Below are 16,999 nucleotides of genomic sequence, written 5' to 3' on the forward strand. Positions count from 1 at the left end.
TTTACAGAGTCGGGATGGGTATCGTTGACATCTGAACCAATACTAGTACCGAATCGGTGTATTGTTTCTGAGTCTGTACTTAAAATTTTTTAAAACAAGCATATTTTTGTAGAAAACCTTTTTATTGAGTCACTAGTAATTGAAATACTTCAATTCAATAAATGAAATGAAATAACTGTACAATAAAAAATTAAATCCCCAACAAATTGCAGGAATACAGAATGTACTGTTGTGTTGATGCTCATAAATCCGATGGTTCATGAATGCAACCTCTCTTGTCTTAACCGTGATTGGTGCATAATGATGAAGTGCTGTGTTGTTACAATACAATATACTGTATTACTTGTTTAACTACTACTACTACATTTAATTTATTACTTGTACAATATCACTACTACTACTACTACAGTACTTACAATATAATATTTGTACAATGCCACTAATACTACATCCATCCATCCATTTTCTACCGCTTATTCCCTTTGGGGTCGCGGGGGGCGCTGGAGCCTATCTCAGCTACAATCGGGCGGAAGGCGGAGTACACCCTGGACAACATTTACAATATATTTGTTCAATATCACTAATACTACATTACTTACAATATATTACTTGTACAATATCACTAATACTACAATACTTATCATGTATTACTTTTGCAATATCACTAATACTACATTACTTACAATATATTACTTGTACAATATCACTAATACTACAATATATTATTTGTACAATTTCACCACTACTACAATACTTACAATATATTACTTGTACAATATCACTACTACTACATTACTTATAATATATTACTTGTACAATATCACTACTACTACATTACTTACAATATATTACTTTTACAATGTCACTAATACTATATTACTTACAATATATTACTTGCATAATATCACTAATACTACAATACTTATGCTATAATACTTATATAAAGCGATGGTGGAAAATACAAAAACACACCTTGCAAAAAACTACTAAGGTAAATGATATACACTAAACCAAAAGCGCTACACAAAAACTAGGAAAAATACTTCACAGAAAAGTGCAAAGAAAAACAAAGTACAAAATAAGGACGCTAGACAAGGCTAGGAATAATACAGGCAAACCTGAGAAGAGGGACACAAGTCGGACTAGGAAGTTCTCTGGCAAGACCATAGACATCTGCGACTGAGAAAACCGTAGGCAAAGTAACCACCGCTCATGTGCTGTGAGCAGCCAGGCTAAATAGGGTGAGACCTAATTGTCCTCAGGTGTGTGCTGCCTCGCGCCAGCTGCCCGCCATACTGTGGACAAGAGAGAGAGTCAACAGGTGCGAAGACAGACAAGATTACACAGGGAATTTTAGATTACCACAACAATAGTGCTTACCAAAACCAGTGAAGTTGTCACGTTGTGTAAATGGTAATTAAAAACAGAATACAATGATTTGCAAATCCTTTTCAACTTATATTCAATTGAATATACTTCAAAGACAAGATATTTAATGTTCACACTGAGAAATTTAATTTTTTTTTGCAAATAATTAGGAACTTGGAATTTAATGGCAGCAACACATTGCAAAAAAGTTGTCACACGGGCATTTTTACCCCTGTGTTACATGGCCTTTCCTTTTAACAACACTCAGTAAATGTTTGGGAACTGAGAAGACCATTTTTTGAAGTGGAATTATTTCCCATTCTTGCTTGATGTACAGCTTAAGTTGTTCAATAGTCCGGGGTCCCCATTGTTGTATTTTAGGCTTCATATTGCACCACACATTTTCAATGGGAGACAAGTCTGAACTACATGCAGGCCAGTCTAGTACCCACACTATTTTACTATGAAGCCACGCTGTTGTAACACGTGCTTTGGCATTGTCTTGCTGAAATAAGCAGGGTATAACGTTGCTTGGATGGCAACATATGTTGCTCCAAAACCTGTATGTACCTTTCAGCATTAATAGTGCCTTCACAGATGTGTAAGTTACCCATGCCTTGGGCACTAATACACCCCCATACCATCACATATGCTGGCTTTTCAACTTTGCGCCTAGAACAATCTGGATGGTTAATTTCCTCTTTGTTACGGAGGACACGAATTCCACAGTTTCCAAAAAATTGTTAAATGTGGACTCGTCAGATCACAGAACACTTTTCCACTTTGCATCAGTCCATCTTAGATGAGCTCGGGCCCAGCGAAGCGTTTCTGGGTGTTGTTGATAAATGGCTTTGGCTTTGCATAGTAGAGTTTTAACTTGCACTTACAGATGTAGCGACCAACTGTAGTTATGGACAGTGGTTTTCTGAAGTGTTCCTGAGCCCATGTGATGATACCCTTTACACACTGATGTCGCTTTTTGATGCAGTACCGCCTGAGGGATCTAAGGTCCGTAATATCATCGGTTACGTGCAGTGATTTATCCAGATTCTCTGAACCTTTTGATGATATTATGGACCGTACATGGTGAAATCCCTAAATTCCTTGCAATAGCTGGTTGAGAAATGTTGTTCTTAGACAATTTGCTCACGCATTTGTTGACAAAGTGGTGACCCTTGCCCCGTCCTTGTTTGTGAATGACTGAGCATTTCATGGAAGCTGCTTTTATACCCAACCATGGCACCCACCTGTTCCCAATTAGCCTGTTCACCTGTGGGATGTTCCAAATAAGTGTTTGATGAGCATTCCTCAACTTTTTCAGTCTTTTTTGCCAATGGTGCCAGCTTTTTTGAAACATGTTGCAGGCATCAATTTCCAAATGAGCCAATATTTGCAAAAAACAACAAAGTTTACCAGATCCAACGTTAAATATCTTGTCTTTGCAGTCTATTCATTTGAATATAGGTTGAAAACGATTTGCAAATCATTGTGTTCTGTTTTTACTTACGATTTGCATAACGTGCCAACTTCACTGGTTTTGTATTACTTGTGCAGTGTTATTATTGTAGCAGTTCGCTGAATCTGCATTGATTTAGCACTGAAAGGAAGCACTGGGGCGGTATAGCTCGGTTGGTAGAGCGGCCGTGCCAGCAACTTGAGGGTTCCAGGTTCGATCCCCGCTTCCGCCATCCTAGTCACTGCCATTGTGTCCTTGGGCAAGACACTTTACCCACCTGCTCCCAGTGCCACCCACACTGGTTTAAATGTAACTTAGATATTTGGTTTCACTATGTAAAGCGCTTTGAGTCACTTGAGAAAAGCGCTATATAAATATAATTCACTTCACTTCACTTCACTGATAGCTTCTTTCTGTTTGGGTCTGGTTACTACCGTGGTTTCGGTACCCATCCCTGATGGCAGTTCCACTTCCTGCCCGTCAAAATGTTTCTGGTCTGTAGCGTACCTGGTAGTACTTGTACTCTTACACCACTCGTACACACGCCTGAATGCACCTCGCTGCAAAGTGGTCAACCTGTGCGACTCATCCAGGATGGAGTATTTCCTGACCAAACTCTAAACTTAAGTGGACAATGTTAAAAGCAACATCTTTGCTTCCTTTCTTGGCGCAGGGTTGCCGTGACGACCTACAACAATCTGCTCCTTGTCTTTGCTCCGCAGAGGCCAGCTTCCCAGGAGAGGACCTTGGCGACGACAAGAGTTGTCACTGCCAGTTTGTTACGCAGGAGTTGCCGCCAGGCTTGAGGGTGGCCATACGAGCAATATGGTGAGTCAAACCACCTGTAATCAAGAAGAAAATGTATCCATTATTGTTGTATCCATCAGCCTGTATGAAAACAAGAATACTACATCAGCAGATGATACCAGTATTTACAAAGAAAAACACATACTACCTTACACTTTATTACATCTGAATTTTGAATTCTAAAAGTCTAACCAAAAACCTAACCCCACTCACTGATTCCATATGTCTAACCAGAAACCTAACCCAACTAACTGATTCCAAAAGTCTAACCAGAAGCCTAACCCCACTAACTGATGCCAAAAGTCTAACCAGAAACCTAACCCCACTAACTGATTCCAATAGTCTAACCAGAAACCTAATCCCACTAACTGATTCCAAAAGTCTAACCAGAAACCTAACCCCACTCACTGATTCTAAAAGTCTAACCAGAAACCTAACCCCACTAACTGATTCCAATAGTCTAACCAGAAACCTAACCCCACTCACTGATCCCAAAAGTCTAACCAGAAACTTAACCCCACTAACTGATTCTAAAAGTCTAACCAAAAACCTAACCCCACTCACTGATTTTAAAAGTCTAACCAGAAACCTAACCCCACTCACTGATTCTAAATGTCTAACCAGAAACCTAACTCCACTAACTGATTCCAAAGGTCTAACCAGAAACCTAACCCCACTGACTGATTCCAAAAGTCTAACCAGAAACTTAACCCCACTCACTGATTCTAAAAATCTAACCAAAAACCTAACCCAACTAATTCATTCTAAAAAGTCTAACCAGAAACCTAACCCCACTCACTGATTCTAAAAGTCTAACCAGAAACCTAACCCAACTAACTGATTTCAAAAGTCTAACCAGAAATCTAACCCCACTCACTGATTCCAAAAGTCTAACCAGAAATCTAACCCCAATCACTGATTCCAAAAGTCTAACCAGAAATCTAACCCCACTCACTGATTCCAAAAGTCTAACCAGAAATCTAACCCCACTAACTGATTCCAAAAGTCTAACCAGAAACCTAACCCCACTGATTCCAAGTCTAAGCAGAAACCTATCCCCACTAACTGATTCCAAAAGTCTAACCAGAAATCTAACCCCACTCACTGATTCCAAAGGTCTAACCAGAAACCTAACCCCACTGACTGATTCCAAAAGTCGAACCAGAAACGTAACCCCGCTCACTGATTCTAAAAGTCGAACCAGAAGCCTAACCCAACTAACTGATTCCAAAAGTCGAACCAGAAACCTAACCCAACTAACTGATTCCAATAGTCTAGCCAGACACCTAACCCCACTCACTGATTCCAAAAGTCTAACCAGAAATCTAATCCCAATCACTGATTTCAAAAGTCTAACCAGAAATCTAACCCCACTCACTGATTCTAAAAGTCTAACCAGAAACCTAACCCAACTAACTGATTTCAAAAGTCTAACCAGAAACCTATCCCCACTAACTGATTCCAAACGTCTAACCAGAAATCTAACCCCACTAACTGATTCCAAAAGTCGAACCAGAAACCTAGCCCCACTAACTGATTCCAAACGTCTAACCAGAAATCTAACCCCACTAACGGATTCCAAAAGTCGAACCAGAAACCTAACCCAACTAACTGATTCCAAACGTCTAACCAGAAACCTATCCCCACTCACTGATTCCAAACGTCTAACCAGAAACCTATCCCCACTCACTGATTCCAAAAGTCTAACCAGAAACCTAGCCCCAGTCTAACCAGAAACCTAACCCAACTAACTGATTTCAAAAGTCTAACCAGAAACCTAACCCCAGTCTAACCAGAAACCTAACCCAACTAACTGATTTCAAAAGTCTAACCAGCAACCTAACCCCAGTCTAACCAGAAACCTAGTCCAACTAACTGATCTCAAAAGTCTAACCAGAAACTAACCCCAGTCTAACCAGAAACCTAACCCAACTAACTGATTTCAAAAGTCTAACCAGAAACCTATCCCCACTCACAGATTCCAAAAGTCTAACCAGAAACCTAATCCCACTAGCTGATTCCAAAAGTCGAACCAGAAACCTAACCCCACTCACTGATTCTAAAAGTTGAATAATGTTGAATACCGTTTGTTACTGGATACTTTCTAACACTGCTTTGGAGACTTTGTATGTTTGAGTAATATGCAGTTAGAATTATTTGATACTTTGTTTTATTGTTCAAGAATGATTACCTGTCTAGCTTGTGTGCTATCGTGTGCTTAGCTGTTGTGTAGTTGCTTGTTGCCTATAGCCTTGCATGTTTACCTTTTGTAAATGACTTCAATTACTTTGCACAAGTAAACCCGCTGCAGGACTACATGTGTTTTTTCTATCGAGCCGATACAAGATACCAATATTGGATCGAAACACTCGTACTTTTTGTTTTTGAGCTGATTCGTGTCACTCGAGGTTCACCGGCAGCCGTGCCCACACATGCTGTGAGCTCGTACAACAGAACCACTTTAGCAGATACAATATCTGCACATATGATACCATAATAATTAGTGAAGTCGATAGTAATAACCCTAAATCCCCCTTTTTAAAACGAATTTACAAAAAACAAATTACTCATTGTCAATAATTCTGGCCAAATATATTTTGATATCTGACATGTATTTGAGTTCTCGTGAGAATTCTTCCTCCGGTATGCTCAGCTGTGCTGTTTCTCACCCTTTGCAGTCTCCAGTCTCCGCTTACCTGTCAAATCTTTCACTTTTTCCCCCCGGGAAATCCAGTTTTTGACATTCATTTAGTTTGTTTTTGCTGCTCACTGCATTGCATCATTAAAGTAGAGATGAAGACAGAAAATAATTCTGGCAAAAGTTCGACTTTGTGTAAATATGTGGACAAATTAGTATACAAGTAAATAGGAGCAGGCAGCAGCTCACCCATTCTCATACTTTCTGTAACATCCAGGAAGAAATTATGTCAGCCATCAACTCTAATCTACATGAAGGAGCCCAGAATTGTTTTTAATTAAATGTTTGCAATATTTCAGGGTTCCCTATGAGGAAACATTACAATGTATTAAATCCATATATTAGCCGCAGATATACACATTGTAAAATTAGTTTTTTACACAGAGATATTTTGTAAATATTTATTTACATACCTTAATTGTCTGTAACACGACAGTAAAACGGCTGATCCAACAAAATAGAAGTCATGGTCATGGACCCACTAGCTGCGCAAGCCAGCTCTCCAATCAGCTAAACAGACTCAATAACTCCACGGTGACGTTTTGGTGTATTTACTGAGGAATTTGTGAAACTGAAACAATACAAAAAGAATGTCATTGTAAGTTAATGATACTAACACAGACACTTGTAAACATGTTAGCAAATTAGCAAATGCTAGCTTTATTACATTATGATAGCACGTACAAATATGCATGAAAACACTCCTACAGACATCACATATGGAACGGTTTAGTAAGTATGAATATTTTGTTATATTGTAAAACTTATAAACATTGCTTAGAGTGATGAATGAAGAATCCATACGAGTAGAACCGCTATGGATGGTTAAAAGACGGAGCAGCACTCGTACTTCCGGTTCAAAGCTTTAAACAGCAGGAAGGAACTCACATTCACCCTGCAGCACCTGCAGTGAGCACACTTGTCAAAAGAAATGGCGCCATAGCACAAACGATAACACACCATTTAAGTGTCTGCACGTGTTTAATGAAAACTATCAAGTGTCTGCAAGTGTTTAATGAAAACTATCTGCATTATTGCCATCAGCAAAGAAAAATCCATAAATTAGCCGCAGGGTGCAAAGAGTAGGGAAAAAAGTAGCGGCTTATAGTCCGGAATTTACAGTAAATAAATAAAGTTTGATATGATTTGATATTAATCGGTGTCGGTCAATCTCTTGTAAGTACCGTATTTTTCAGAGTATAAGTCGCACCTGCCGAAAACGCATAATAAAGAAGGAAAAAAACATATATAAGTCGCACTGGAGTATAAGTCGCATTTTTGGGGGAAATTTATTTGATAAAACCCAACACCAAGAATAGACATTTGAAAGGCAATTTAAAATAAATAAAGAATAGTGAACAACAGGCTGAGTAAGTGTACGTTATATGACGCATAAATAACCAAATGAGAACATGCCTGGTATGTTAACGTAACATATTATGGTAAGAGTCATTCAAATAACTATAACATATAGAACATGCTATACGTTTACCAAACAATCTGTCACTCCTAATCGCTAAATCCCATGAAATCTTATACGTCTAGTCTCTTCTGTGAATGAGCTAAATAATATTATTTGATATTTTACAGTAATGTGTTAATAATTTCGCACATAAGTCGCTCCCGAGTATAAGTCGCACCCCCGGCCAAACCATGAAAAAAACTGCGACTTATAGTCCGAAAAATACGGTACACTCTTTGTTGCCTCCATTGATTCCGTGTCTCCAAAGAGATGAAATAAAGCCTTCCTAGTTGTTGTACAGTGGACACATGTGCTTTCCCCTCAGCGTCATGAAGTTCTTGGTGTCCAAGAGGAGGTTCAAGGAGAGCCTGCGGCCGTACGACGTGATGGACGTGATCGAGCAGTACTCTGCAGGACACCTGGACATGCTGACGCGGATCAAGAACCTGCAGTCCAGGCAAGTGTGCCTTTGGCCAGCATGGCTCATCAACACCTGGCCAGAAGACCATCATGTGGATGTAGATGATCTATATCTGCTGTATAAACAGCTAAATTTTTGTTTCATCTGACCACAGAGCTTTCCTTCAGAAGGCCTTATCTTTGTCCATGTGATGTCAGAAGAACCAAAAATTTAGCTGTTTGGCCACAATACCCAGCAATATGTTTGGAGGAGAAAAGGTGAGGCTTTTAATCCCAGGAACACCAAACCTACCGTCAAGCATGGTGGTGGTAGTATTATGCTCTGGGACTGTTTTGCTGCCAATGGAACTGGTGCTTTACAGAGAGTAAATGGGACAATGAAAAAGGAGGATTACATCCAAATTCTTCAGGACAACCTAAAATCATCAGCCCGGAGGTTGGGTCTTGGGCGCAGTTGGGTGTTCCAACACGACAATGACCCCAAACACACGCCAAAAGTGGTAAAGGAATGGCTAAATGAGGCTAGAATTAAGGTTTTAGAATGGCCTTCCCAAAGTCCTGACTTAGTGTGGACAACGCTGAAGAAACAAGTCCATGTCAGAAAACCAACAAATTTAGCTGAACTGAACCAATTTTGTCAAGAGGATATATATATATATATATGTATATATATATATATATATATATATATATTCCTCGCGCACTAATTGACTGAAAGAGTGCGCATTTCACGTTATCGATGGAAAAATGCATTTTTAGACAATATGATTTGCCTGAGCGGCTAGGGGACACCGAGAGTAACAAGCGGTAGAAAATGGATTAGAAAGGACAGATTAAATATATATATATAATTTTTTTTTAACTTGGGACTTCCCGCGGGTCGGATCCTGGACGCTGTCGGGCCGTAGTTTGGGGACCCTTGATGTAGATGATCATATCTGCTGTACACATTTACTTTAGAAAAGAGAAGTGTTGTATACTTCTCTTGTGTGTATTTGACTTTATTAAATGTTTGGGTAGAATTGTATTTAAAAAAAAATATTTTAAATAATCTAGAATAGGTGGCAACTTGTACCCCCCGCGACACCGAAAGGAAAATGGATGGCTGGATGGATCTCAGAGCTGTTTATCTATTTTATGGAGGAATGTAGTTAATCATAGAACTGTCACCTAATGTTAAAATGGGTTTTCTACCTTCAAGGCACTCAAAGCGCTGTGACACTATTTCCACATTCACACACTGACGGCACTAACCACGACCCATCAGGAGCAAGGGTGAAGTGTCTTGCTCAAGGACACATGGGTACGTGACTAGGGTGGTAGAAGCCAGGGATCGAACCGGAAACCCTTAGGTTGCTGGCACGGCCACTCTCCCAACCGCGCCACGCCGTTATTAAAAAAATACTGATTTTAAATCGAGAATTGTTTGGAATGGAATTGTTACCCATAAGAACCGAATCAATTCATGAAAATTCAATTCTATATAGTCCACTAGGGCTGTGGATCTTCTGCCCCCTCATGAATTGATTCGGTTCTTGGGGGTAACGATTCCATTCAGAATCGTTTCTCGATTCTAAACATTTCGCGATTTAAAATAAATATTTTTCCAATAACATTGGGTGCCGGTTATATGATTAATTAATTCCTCTATAAATATTTAAACAGCTCTGATACATTTCTATATTACTTAAAAGAAAACTGGTTTTGTTTGATAAAATGCTAGCCAAACATTGAATAAAGTGAAATACAAACAAGAGAAGTATCTTCCATCCATCCATCCATCTTCTTCCGCTTATCCGAGGTCGGGTCGCGGGGGCAGCAGCCTAAGCAGGGAAGCCCAGACTTCCCTCTCCCCAGCCACTTCGTCCAGCTCTTCCTTTGGGACCCCGAGGCGTTCCCAGGCCAGCCGGGAGACATAGTCTTCCCAACGTGTCCTGGGTCTTCCCCGCGGCCTCCTACCAGTCGGATGTGCCCTAAACACCTCCCTAGGGAGGCGCTCGGGTGGCATCCTGACCAGATGCCCGAACCACCTCATCTGGCTCCTCTCGATGTGGAGGAGCAGCGGCTTTACTTTGAGCTCCCCCCGGATGGCAGAGCTTCTCACCCTATCTCTAAGGGAAAGCCCCGCCACCCGGTGGAGGAAACTCATTTCGGCCGCTTGTACCCGTGATCTTGTCCTTTCGGTCATAACCCAAAGCTCATGACCATAGGTGAGGATGGGAACGTAGATCGACCAGTAAATTGAGAGCTTTGCCTTCCGGCTCAGCTCCTTCTTCACCACAACGGATCGATACAGCATCCGCATTACTGAAGACGCTGCACCGATCCGCCTGTCAATCTCACGATCCACTCTTCCCTCACTCGTGAACAAGACTCCGAGGTACTTGAACTCCTCCACTTGGGGCAAGATCTCCTCCCCAACCCGGAGATGGCACTCCACCCTTTTCCGGGCGAGAACCATGGACTCGGACTTGGAGGTACTGATTCTCATCCCAGTCGCTTCACACTCGGCTGCGAACCGATCCAGCGAGAGCTGAAGATCCTGGCCAGATGAAGCCATTAGGACCACATCATCTGCAAAAAGCAGAGACCTAATCCTGCAGCCACCAAACCAGATCCCCTCAACGCCTTGACTGCGCCTAGAAATTCTGTCCATAAAAGTTATGAACAGAATCGGTGACAAAGGGCAGCCTTGGCGGAGTCCAACCCTCACTGGAAACGTGTCCGACTTACTGCCGGCAATGCGGACCAAGCTCTGGCACTGAGCATACAGGGAGCGGACTGCCACAATCAGACAGTCCGATACCCCATACTCCCTGAGCACTCCCCACAGGACTTCCCGAGGGACACGGTCGAATGCCTTCTCCAAGTCCACAAAACACATGTAGACTGGTTGGGCAAACTCCCATGCACCCTCAAGGACCCTGCCGAGAGTATAGAGCTGGGCCACAGTTCCACGACCAGGACGAAAACCACACTGTTCCTCCTGAATCCGAGGTTCGACTATCCGGCGTAGCCTCCTCTCCAGTACACCCAAATAGACCTTACCGGGAAGGCTGAGGAGTGTGATCCCACGATAGTTAGAACACACCCTCCGGTTCCCCTTCTTAAAGAGAGGAACCACCACCCCGGTCTGCCAATCCAGAGGTACCGATCCCGATGTCCACGCGATGCTGCTGAGTCTTGTCAGAAGTATCTTGTGTAAAGTAAATGTGTACAGCAAATATAGATCATCTACATCAACATGATGATTTGTCTTGAGTGGATGGACAGGACACATTAAATAATAATAATAATAATAATAATAATAAAAAAATGTTCAAAATTCTATCTTTGAATTTTTTTTATCAATTAAAAAATATATATATTTATAATAAATATATTTTTCAAAACAGGTCACAAATTAGAAAAAAAACATTCTTTTAAAAATAAATTCTTACTAAAACTCATCTTGCAGGCCGGTATCAAACCCGCGGTCCGTAGGTTTGCCACCCATGAAGTAGAGGGTTTAAAAAGAAAGTAACATTAGGCTGTGAATACCTGGCCCCGGACTTAAAGGTCTCACTCGAGAGATGAACCCTTCAAACAGACTACTCAGTAACTTGGGTTCCAACAAAATGTCCGTCTATCCAGCCATTTTCTGGGTTGTGGGGTCAGAGGTGCCCAGACTTCCCTGTCCCCGACCACCTCCTCCAGTTCCACTGGGGGGACACCGAGGTGCTCCAGGCCAGCTGTTGGACATAGTCCCTCCAGCGTGCCCCAGGTCTGCCCCGAGGTCTCATCCAGGCTAGGCATTTCAAATGAAACCTACACAATTTACAGGTGTTTTTCCTCGGACTGCAGTGCTTGATAAAGGTCTCGTGACTCCCTTTTTTGACCATTAATTCCACAAATTACCTTTGACTTTAAAGCACATGTTCCATCCATCCATCCATCCTCCACTTATCCAAAGTCGGGCCGCGGGGGCAGCAGCTTAAGCAGAGAAGTCTAGACTTCCCTTTCCCCAGCCACTTGGTCCAGCTCCTCCCAGGGGATCCCGATGTGTCCCCAGGCCAGCTGGGAGACATAGTCCCACCAACGTTTCCTGGGTCTGCCCCATGGTCTCCTACCGGTCTGACGAGCCCTAAACACCTTCCCAGGGGGATACTCAGGGGGCATTCTGACCAGATACCCGAACCTCATCTGGCTTCTCACCCTATCTCTAAGGGAGAGCCCCGCCACCCGACGAAGGAAACTAATTTGGGCCGCTTGTACCCGTGATCTTGTCCTTTTGGTCATAACCCAAAGCTCATGACCATAGGTGAGGATAGGAACGTAGATCTTGTAGCCGTGATCTTGTCCTTTAGGTCAAAACCCAAAGATCATGACTATAGGTGGGGATAGGAACGTAGATCTTGTACCCGTGATCTGGTCCTTTAGGTCATAACCCAAAGATCATGACCATAGGTGAGGATGGGACTGTAGATCTTGTATCCGTGATCTTTTCTTTTAGGTGATAAACCAAAGCTCATGACCATAAGTGAGGATGGGACCGTGGATCTTGTACCCGTGATCTTGTTCTTTAGGTCATAACCCAAAGCTCATGACCATAGGTGAGGATGGGACCGTAGATCTTGTACCCGTGATCTTGTTCTTTAGGTCATAACCCAAAGCTCATGAGCATAAGTGAGGATGGAACTGTAGATCTTGTACCCGTGATCTTGTTCTTTAGGTCATAACCCAAAGCTCATGACCGTGGGTGAGGATGGGAATGTAGATCGACCGCTAAATTGAGAGTTTTTCCTTCCTGCTCAGCTCCTTTTTTACCACGACGGAGCAATGCAAGTGAATCTCTAACTTCAGCTCTGCCTTTCTGCAACGCTAGAGTGGACCAGATCGTGGGCAAAGGTCCGAAATGGGAAGCGGAGGCGGCAGAGGACCAGAGCATGATGGGACGTCTAGTCAAAGTGGAGAAGCAGGTGAGAAGTGACTCGCTGGGTTTGGTTCAAGTTTTCTCATCTTGGTTTCGTGGACGTTCTTCTCCTGGCAGGTGGTCTGCATGGACAGGAAGCTGGATTTTCTGGTCCACGCGTATATTCAGCGCATGGGCATCCCTCGCTCCGAGACTGAGGCCTTTTTTAACTCCAAAGAACCGTACCCGGCCCCGCCTTACCACAGCTCGGAGGAGAAGGAGGAGCTTGTGGAAGCGAAAGTGTTCTCAGGCATGGATTACCAGTGCACCAAAGAGCCTTTGTCGGACGCCTCAGGGTCGGCGGGTACGCCGCCGGGCAGCCGGCCCTCCACGTCGTGGCAGCACCAGCGGCAGCACCCCGTCACCCAGCCGGCCTGGAGCAGCAGCATGGCCAACACGCCCGATTCCCCACCGCCGTTTCGCCTCCCGCCGCCGCCGCCCCACGACCGCACCAGTCAGGAGAGCGGCTCCCTGAGCAGGAGGCGCAGCCGCAGGCAGAGGCGGCGTCCGCAAGAGGGCGCCAACGCCGGCAGCGACACGTCCCTCTCCATCCCGTCGGTGGACCACGAGGAGCTGGAGCGCTCCTTTAGCGGATTCAGCATCTCTCAGGCCAAGGAGGACTTTTTCGGCCCGTCTTTCTTTTCAGGCGGGGGAGGAGGCGGCGCTGCCGCCGCAGCAGGGGCCAAACCCGGAGCCCCATCTCCACTCTGCGCCAAGGTGAGACCTTTCTTAGCCGAGGGCGAATCTGACACAGACTCAGACCTCTACGCCCCCTCACCTCTGTCCTTCACCGGCGACAAAGTATGGCCTCCGCACAAGTAGCTCCGCCCACTGTGACCCTCAAGACAATGACGTGACATGACGTCATCTTCGTCGGTGAGTGGTTTTTTTTTTCAGTCACTGGTTTTTCCGTTATGGCGCATCTGAAGCGCCGAGAAAGGATTAGCTCGTTTGCAACCTTTTTCCCCAAAACGACTCCTGTGAAAGTTTTTAAACAATACTTCAAGTACTCCAACATATCACAGCATCCTTTTGAGCCACGGTAGAAATGTACTACAATGTGCCCCCAAACACAAAATGACGGATTCCTACTCTGTGGAGCAGGAAGTAGCCTGCTAGCTTAAAAAAAATTGAGAGATAAACAATAGATGCTCTTTCAATATTTCACTTCACTTACACATTTAATAACCATTTGTCTCTGTTTGAGTCAAGTCAAAAACGTTCCTCTTACTCTAGACTAAAACTTGTTTTGTTATATATCAACCTCTACAAACCAGGAAGTAGCACGTTAGCATAAAATAAACAAACACAAATTAAACACTGCAATGTTTTTTATTTTGCTAAATTATTTTTTTCTCTCTATTTTATACTGTTTGAGTCATGAAAATAATTTTGCTGACTGACAAAAAATGTTTTAAGTCTTTACGCATGTTAACCAGGATGTAGGCTGCTAGCTAAAGACATACAGAGAAGCATAAACAAAGGCGATCCAAGATTATTTGTGTTTTAGTGGCGGAATTTATTTTCTGGCTTTGGAAGTTTGAGTCACAATGAAAACATTTATTTTGTTAAGATAGAAAATGTTCCCTCATGCTTGAATAGAAAAAAGTTTTTTTAAAAAACATGTCGTTTTATTTATCAACTTCTGTGAACCAGGAAGTAGCCTGCTAGCATAAACAAATGGACACAAATTGGACACTTATTTAAATTTTAACATTTTCTCTATACGTTTTGCCAGTTTGAGTCACGGAAATAATTTCCATTGTGTTGGAACGAGAAAAAAAAGTCCCAACATATGTCAAACAGGAAGTAGCCTGCTAGCTAAAACACAAAATGTGAAACGTAAATATATGCATGATTGTGTCTTTTTTGTTAGCAGAATTAGTTTATAAATAATTTCCATTGTGTTGGAACGAGAAAAAAAAGTCCCAGCGTACGTTAACCAGGAAGTAGCCTGCGAGCTAAAAACATACAGAAAAACATTAACAAAGGTGATCCAAGATTGTTTTTTATTGGTGGAATTTATTTTCTGGCTTTGTAGAAAAGCTTTTTTTGCACTAAAATCCAAAACATGCTAAGGTGCCGTCGCATATCACCCTCCGTAAACCAGGAAGTAGCCTGCTAGCTTATAAAATTGAGAGATAAACAATAGGTGCTCTTTCAATATTTCACTTCGCTTACACATTTAATAAGTCAAAAACGTTCCCCTTACTCTAGACTAAAACTTGTTTTGTTATATATCAACCTCTATGAACCAGGGAGTAGCACGTTAGCATAAAATAAACAAACACAAATGTCGTTTTATATATTAACTTCCGTGAACCAGAAAGTAGCCTGCTAGCTAAAAACATACTGACTAGATGTTCCATGATTGTTTCACTTTATTTAGAAACCTATTTAAATTGTTTTGCTTTTTGAGTCAAGCTGGAAAAGGTTCCCTCACGCTAGGATAGAAAAATAATATATTGTCCTTTGATGTATCAACCTTTGTGAACCAGGAAGTAGCCTGCTAGCTAAAAACATACACAAATACAGACACTTAACACAAATAAGATGCTAGGCGATGATTTCACTTTTGTTTAGGTCACAAAATGGAAGAAAATCAATCAATCAATCAATGTTTATTTATATAGCCCTAAATCACAAGTGTCTAAAAAAAAACCTTCAACCAAGAAGTAGCTTGCTAGCTAACAACCAGGAAGTAGCTTGCTCGCTAACAAAAACGGAGAGAGAAACATAAACAGGCAATCTTGTTAGTGGAATTAATTTTCTGGCTATAGTATCCATAGACATCTTAGAAGGGTACGCAGCATCGAGCGCTACTGCCTACTGGCGCTAACGAGACGTGGAGCCGCCATCTTGGAGTGGTGATCTGCTCCACTCAGTGCAATTCATTTGGCAGGAGCAATGAACTGTCAGCGCATTTAATTAATCTTACCTCACTGAATACCACTCATTTTCTCGCAGTTTTTTGTCATACGTGTAGCTATGATAAAGGACACATGTTTTGGCATGTTTTATTATTCATAGTTTGCTTAACAGTAATAGAATATTCTTATATGCTAAATGACCAGACGTCCAAGATCAAAACTGGGAAAATAATCCCAGAGAAGGGGAAAAAAACGGTCAGCTATTTTTAAGTTGAAGAAACAATATGATTAGGTTATATATACATGCGTATATCCTACATAAACAATGTATGAATACATTAGATATCTATTAGAGATGTCCGATAATATCGGCCGATAAATGCTTTAAAATGTGATATCAGAAATTATCGGCATCGGTTTCTAAAAGTAAAATTAATGACTTTTTAAAACGCCGTTATACGGAGCGGTACATATCCGGTAAAACACGGATGTAAACCCAGTCAGCAGCTCCTCCCCTCCCCCCTCTCCCACACACAACATAGGAGTTGACGACTGCAGCATGAGAAGTTTACTGGCGATGCTTGATGACCTCATCAAACGGCCGCGAGCGGAGCATAACAACAACAAGAGTGTGTTGTTGCCGGTGCTGTAGCCGTGGCTAACAAGCGAGCTCGCTCGGTGACTGACTAACAACACCATGTCTATGGTTTAGGATTATTTTAAAGTATGCTGACGGATAAAAAACTGGCAATTTGCAATGACTGCAAAAAGTTGGTTCTGCGAGGAGGAACCAAGACGTCTTCCTTTAATACGAGCAATTTGATCTCCCACCTCTTCAAGAATCATAAGGAGATACAAAATGAATACAAGCGGAAGATGGATGAAAAGCAAACGCCGAAAAAAGTAGTACCACACAGTTGTCGCTTAAAGACTCCGCCGAGAAAAAACAAAAATACAACAAAAACCA

The 16,999-nt window shown here is 42.2% G+C and overlaps 1 protein-coding gene across 2 annotated transcripts in view; it reads left to right on the top strand.

Moving 5' to 3' along the window:
• kcnq2a (potassium voltage-gated channel, KQT-like subfamily, member 2a) overlaps positions 1–14,671 on the top strand; it is a 111,162-nt gene extending 96,491 nt beyond the window's left edge. For both annotated transcript variants that reach the window (XM_061985628.2, XM_061985629.2), the window contains 4 exons: positions 3,547–3,652; positions 8,117–8,248; positions 13,076–13,169; positions 13,241–14,671. In XM_061985628.2, the coding sequence (XP_061841612.1) occupies positions 3,547–3,652; positions 8,117–8,248; positions 13,076–13,169; positions 13,241–13,984 (1,076 nt within the window). In that variant the 3' untranslated portion in view covers positions 13,985–14,671. The remainder of the gene's footprint in view (positions 1–3,546; positions 3,653–8,116; positions 8,249–13,075; positions 13,170–13,240) is intronic.
• Positions 14,672–16,999: the final 2,328 nt, after the last annotated feature.

This window comes from Nerophis lumbriciformis, linkage group LG23 (assembly GCF_033978685.3).
Source record: "Nerophis lumbriciformis linkage group LG23, RoL_Nlum_v2.1, whole genome shotgun sequence".
NCBI lineage: Eukaryota > Metazoa > Chordata > Actinopteri > Syngnathiformes > Syngnathidae > Nerophis > Nerophis lumbriciformis.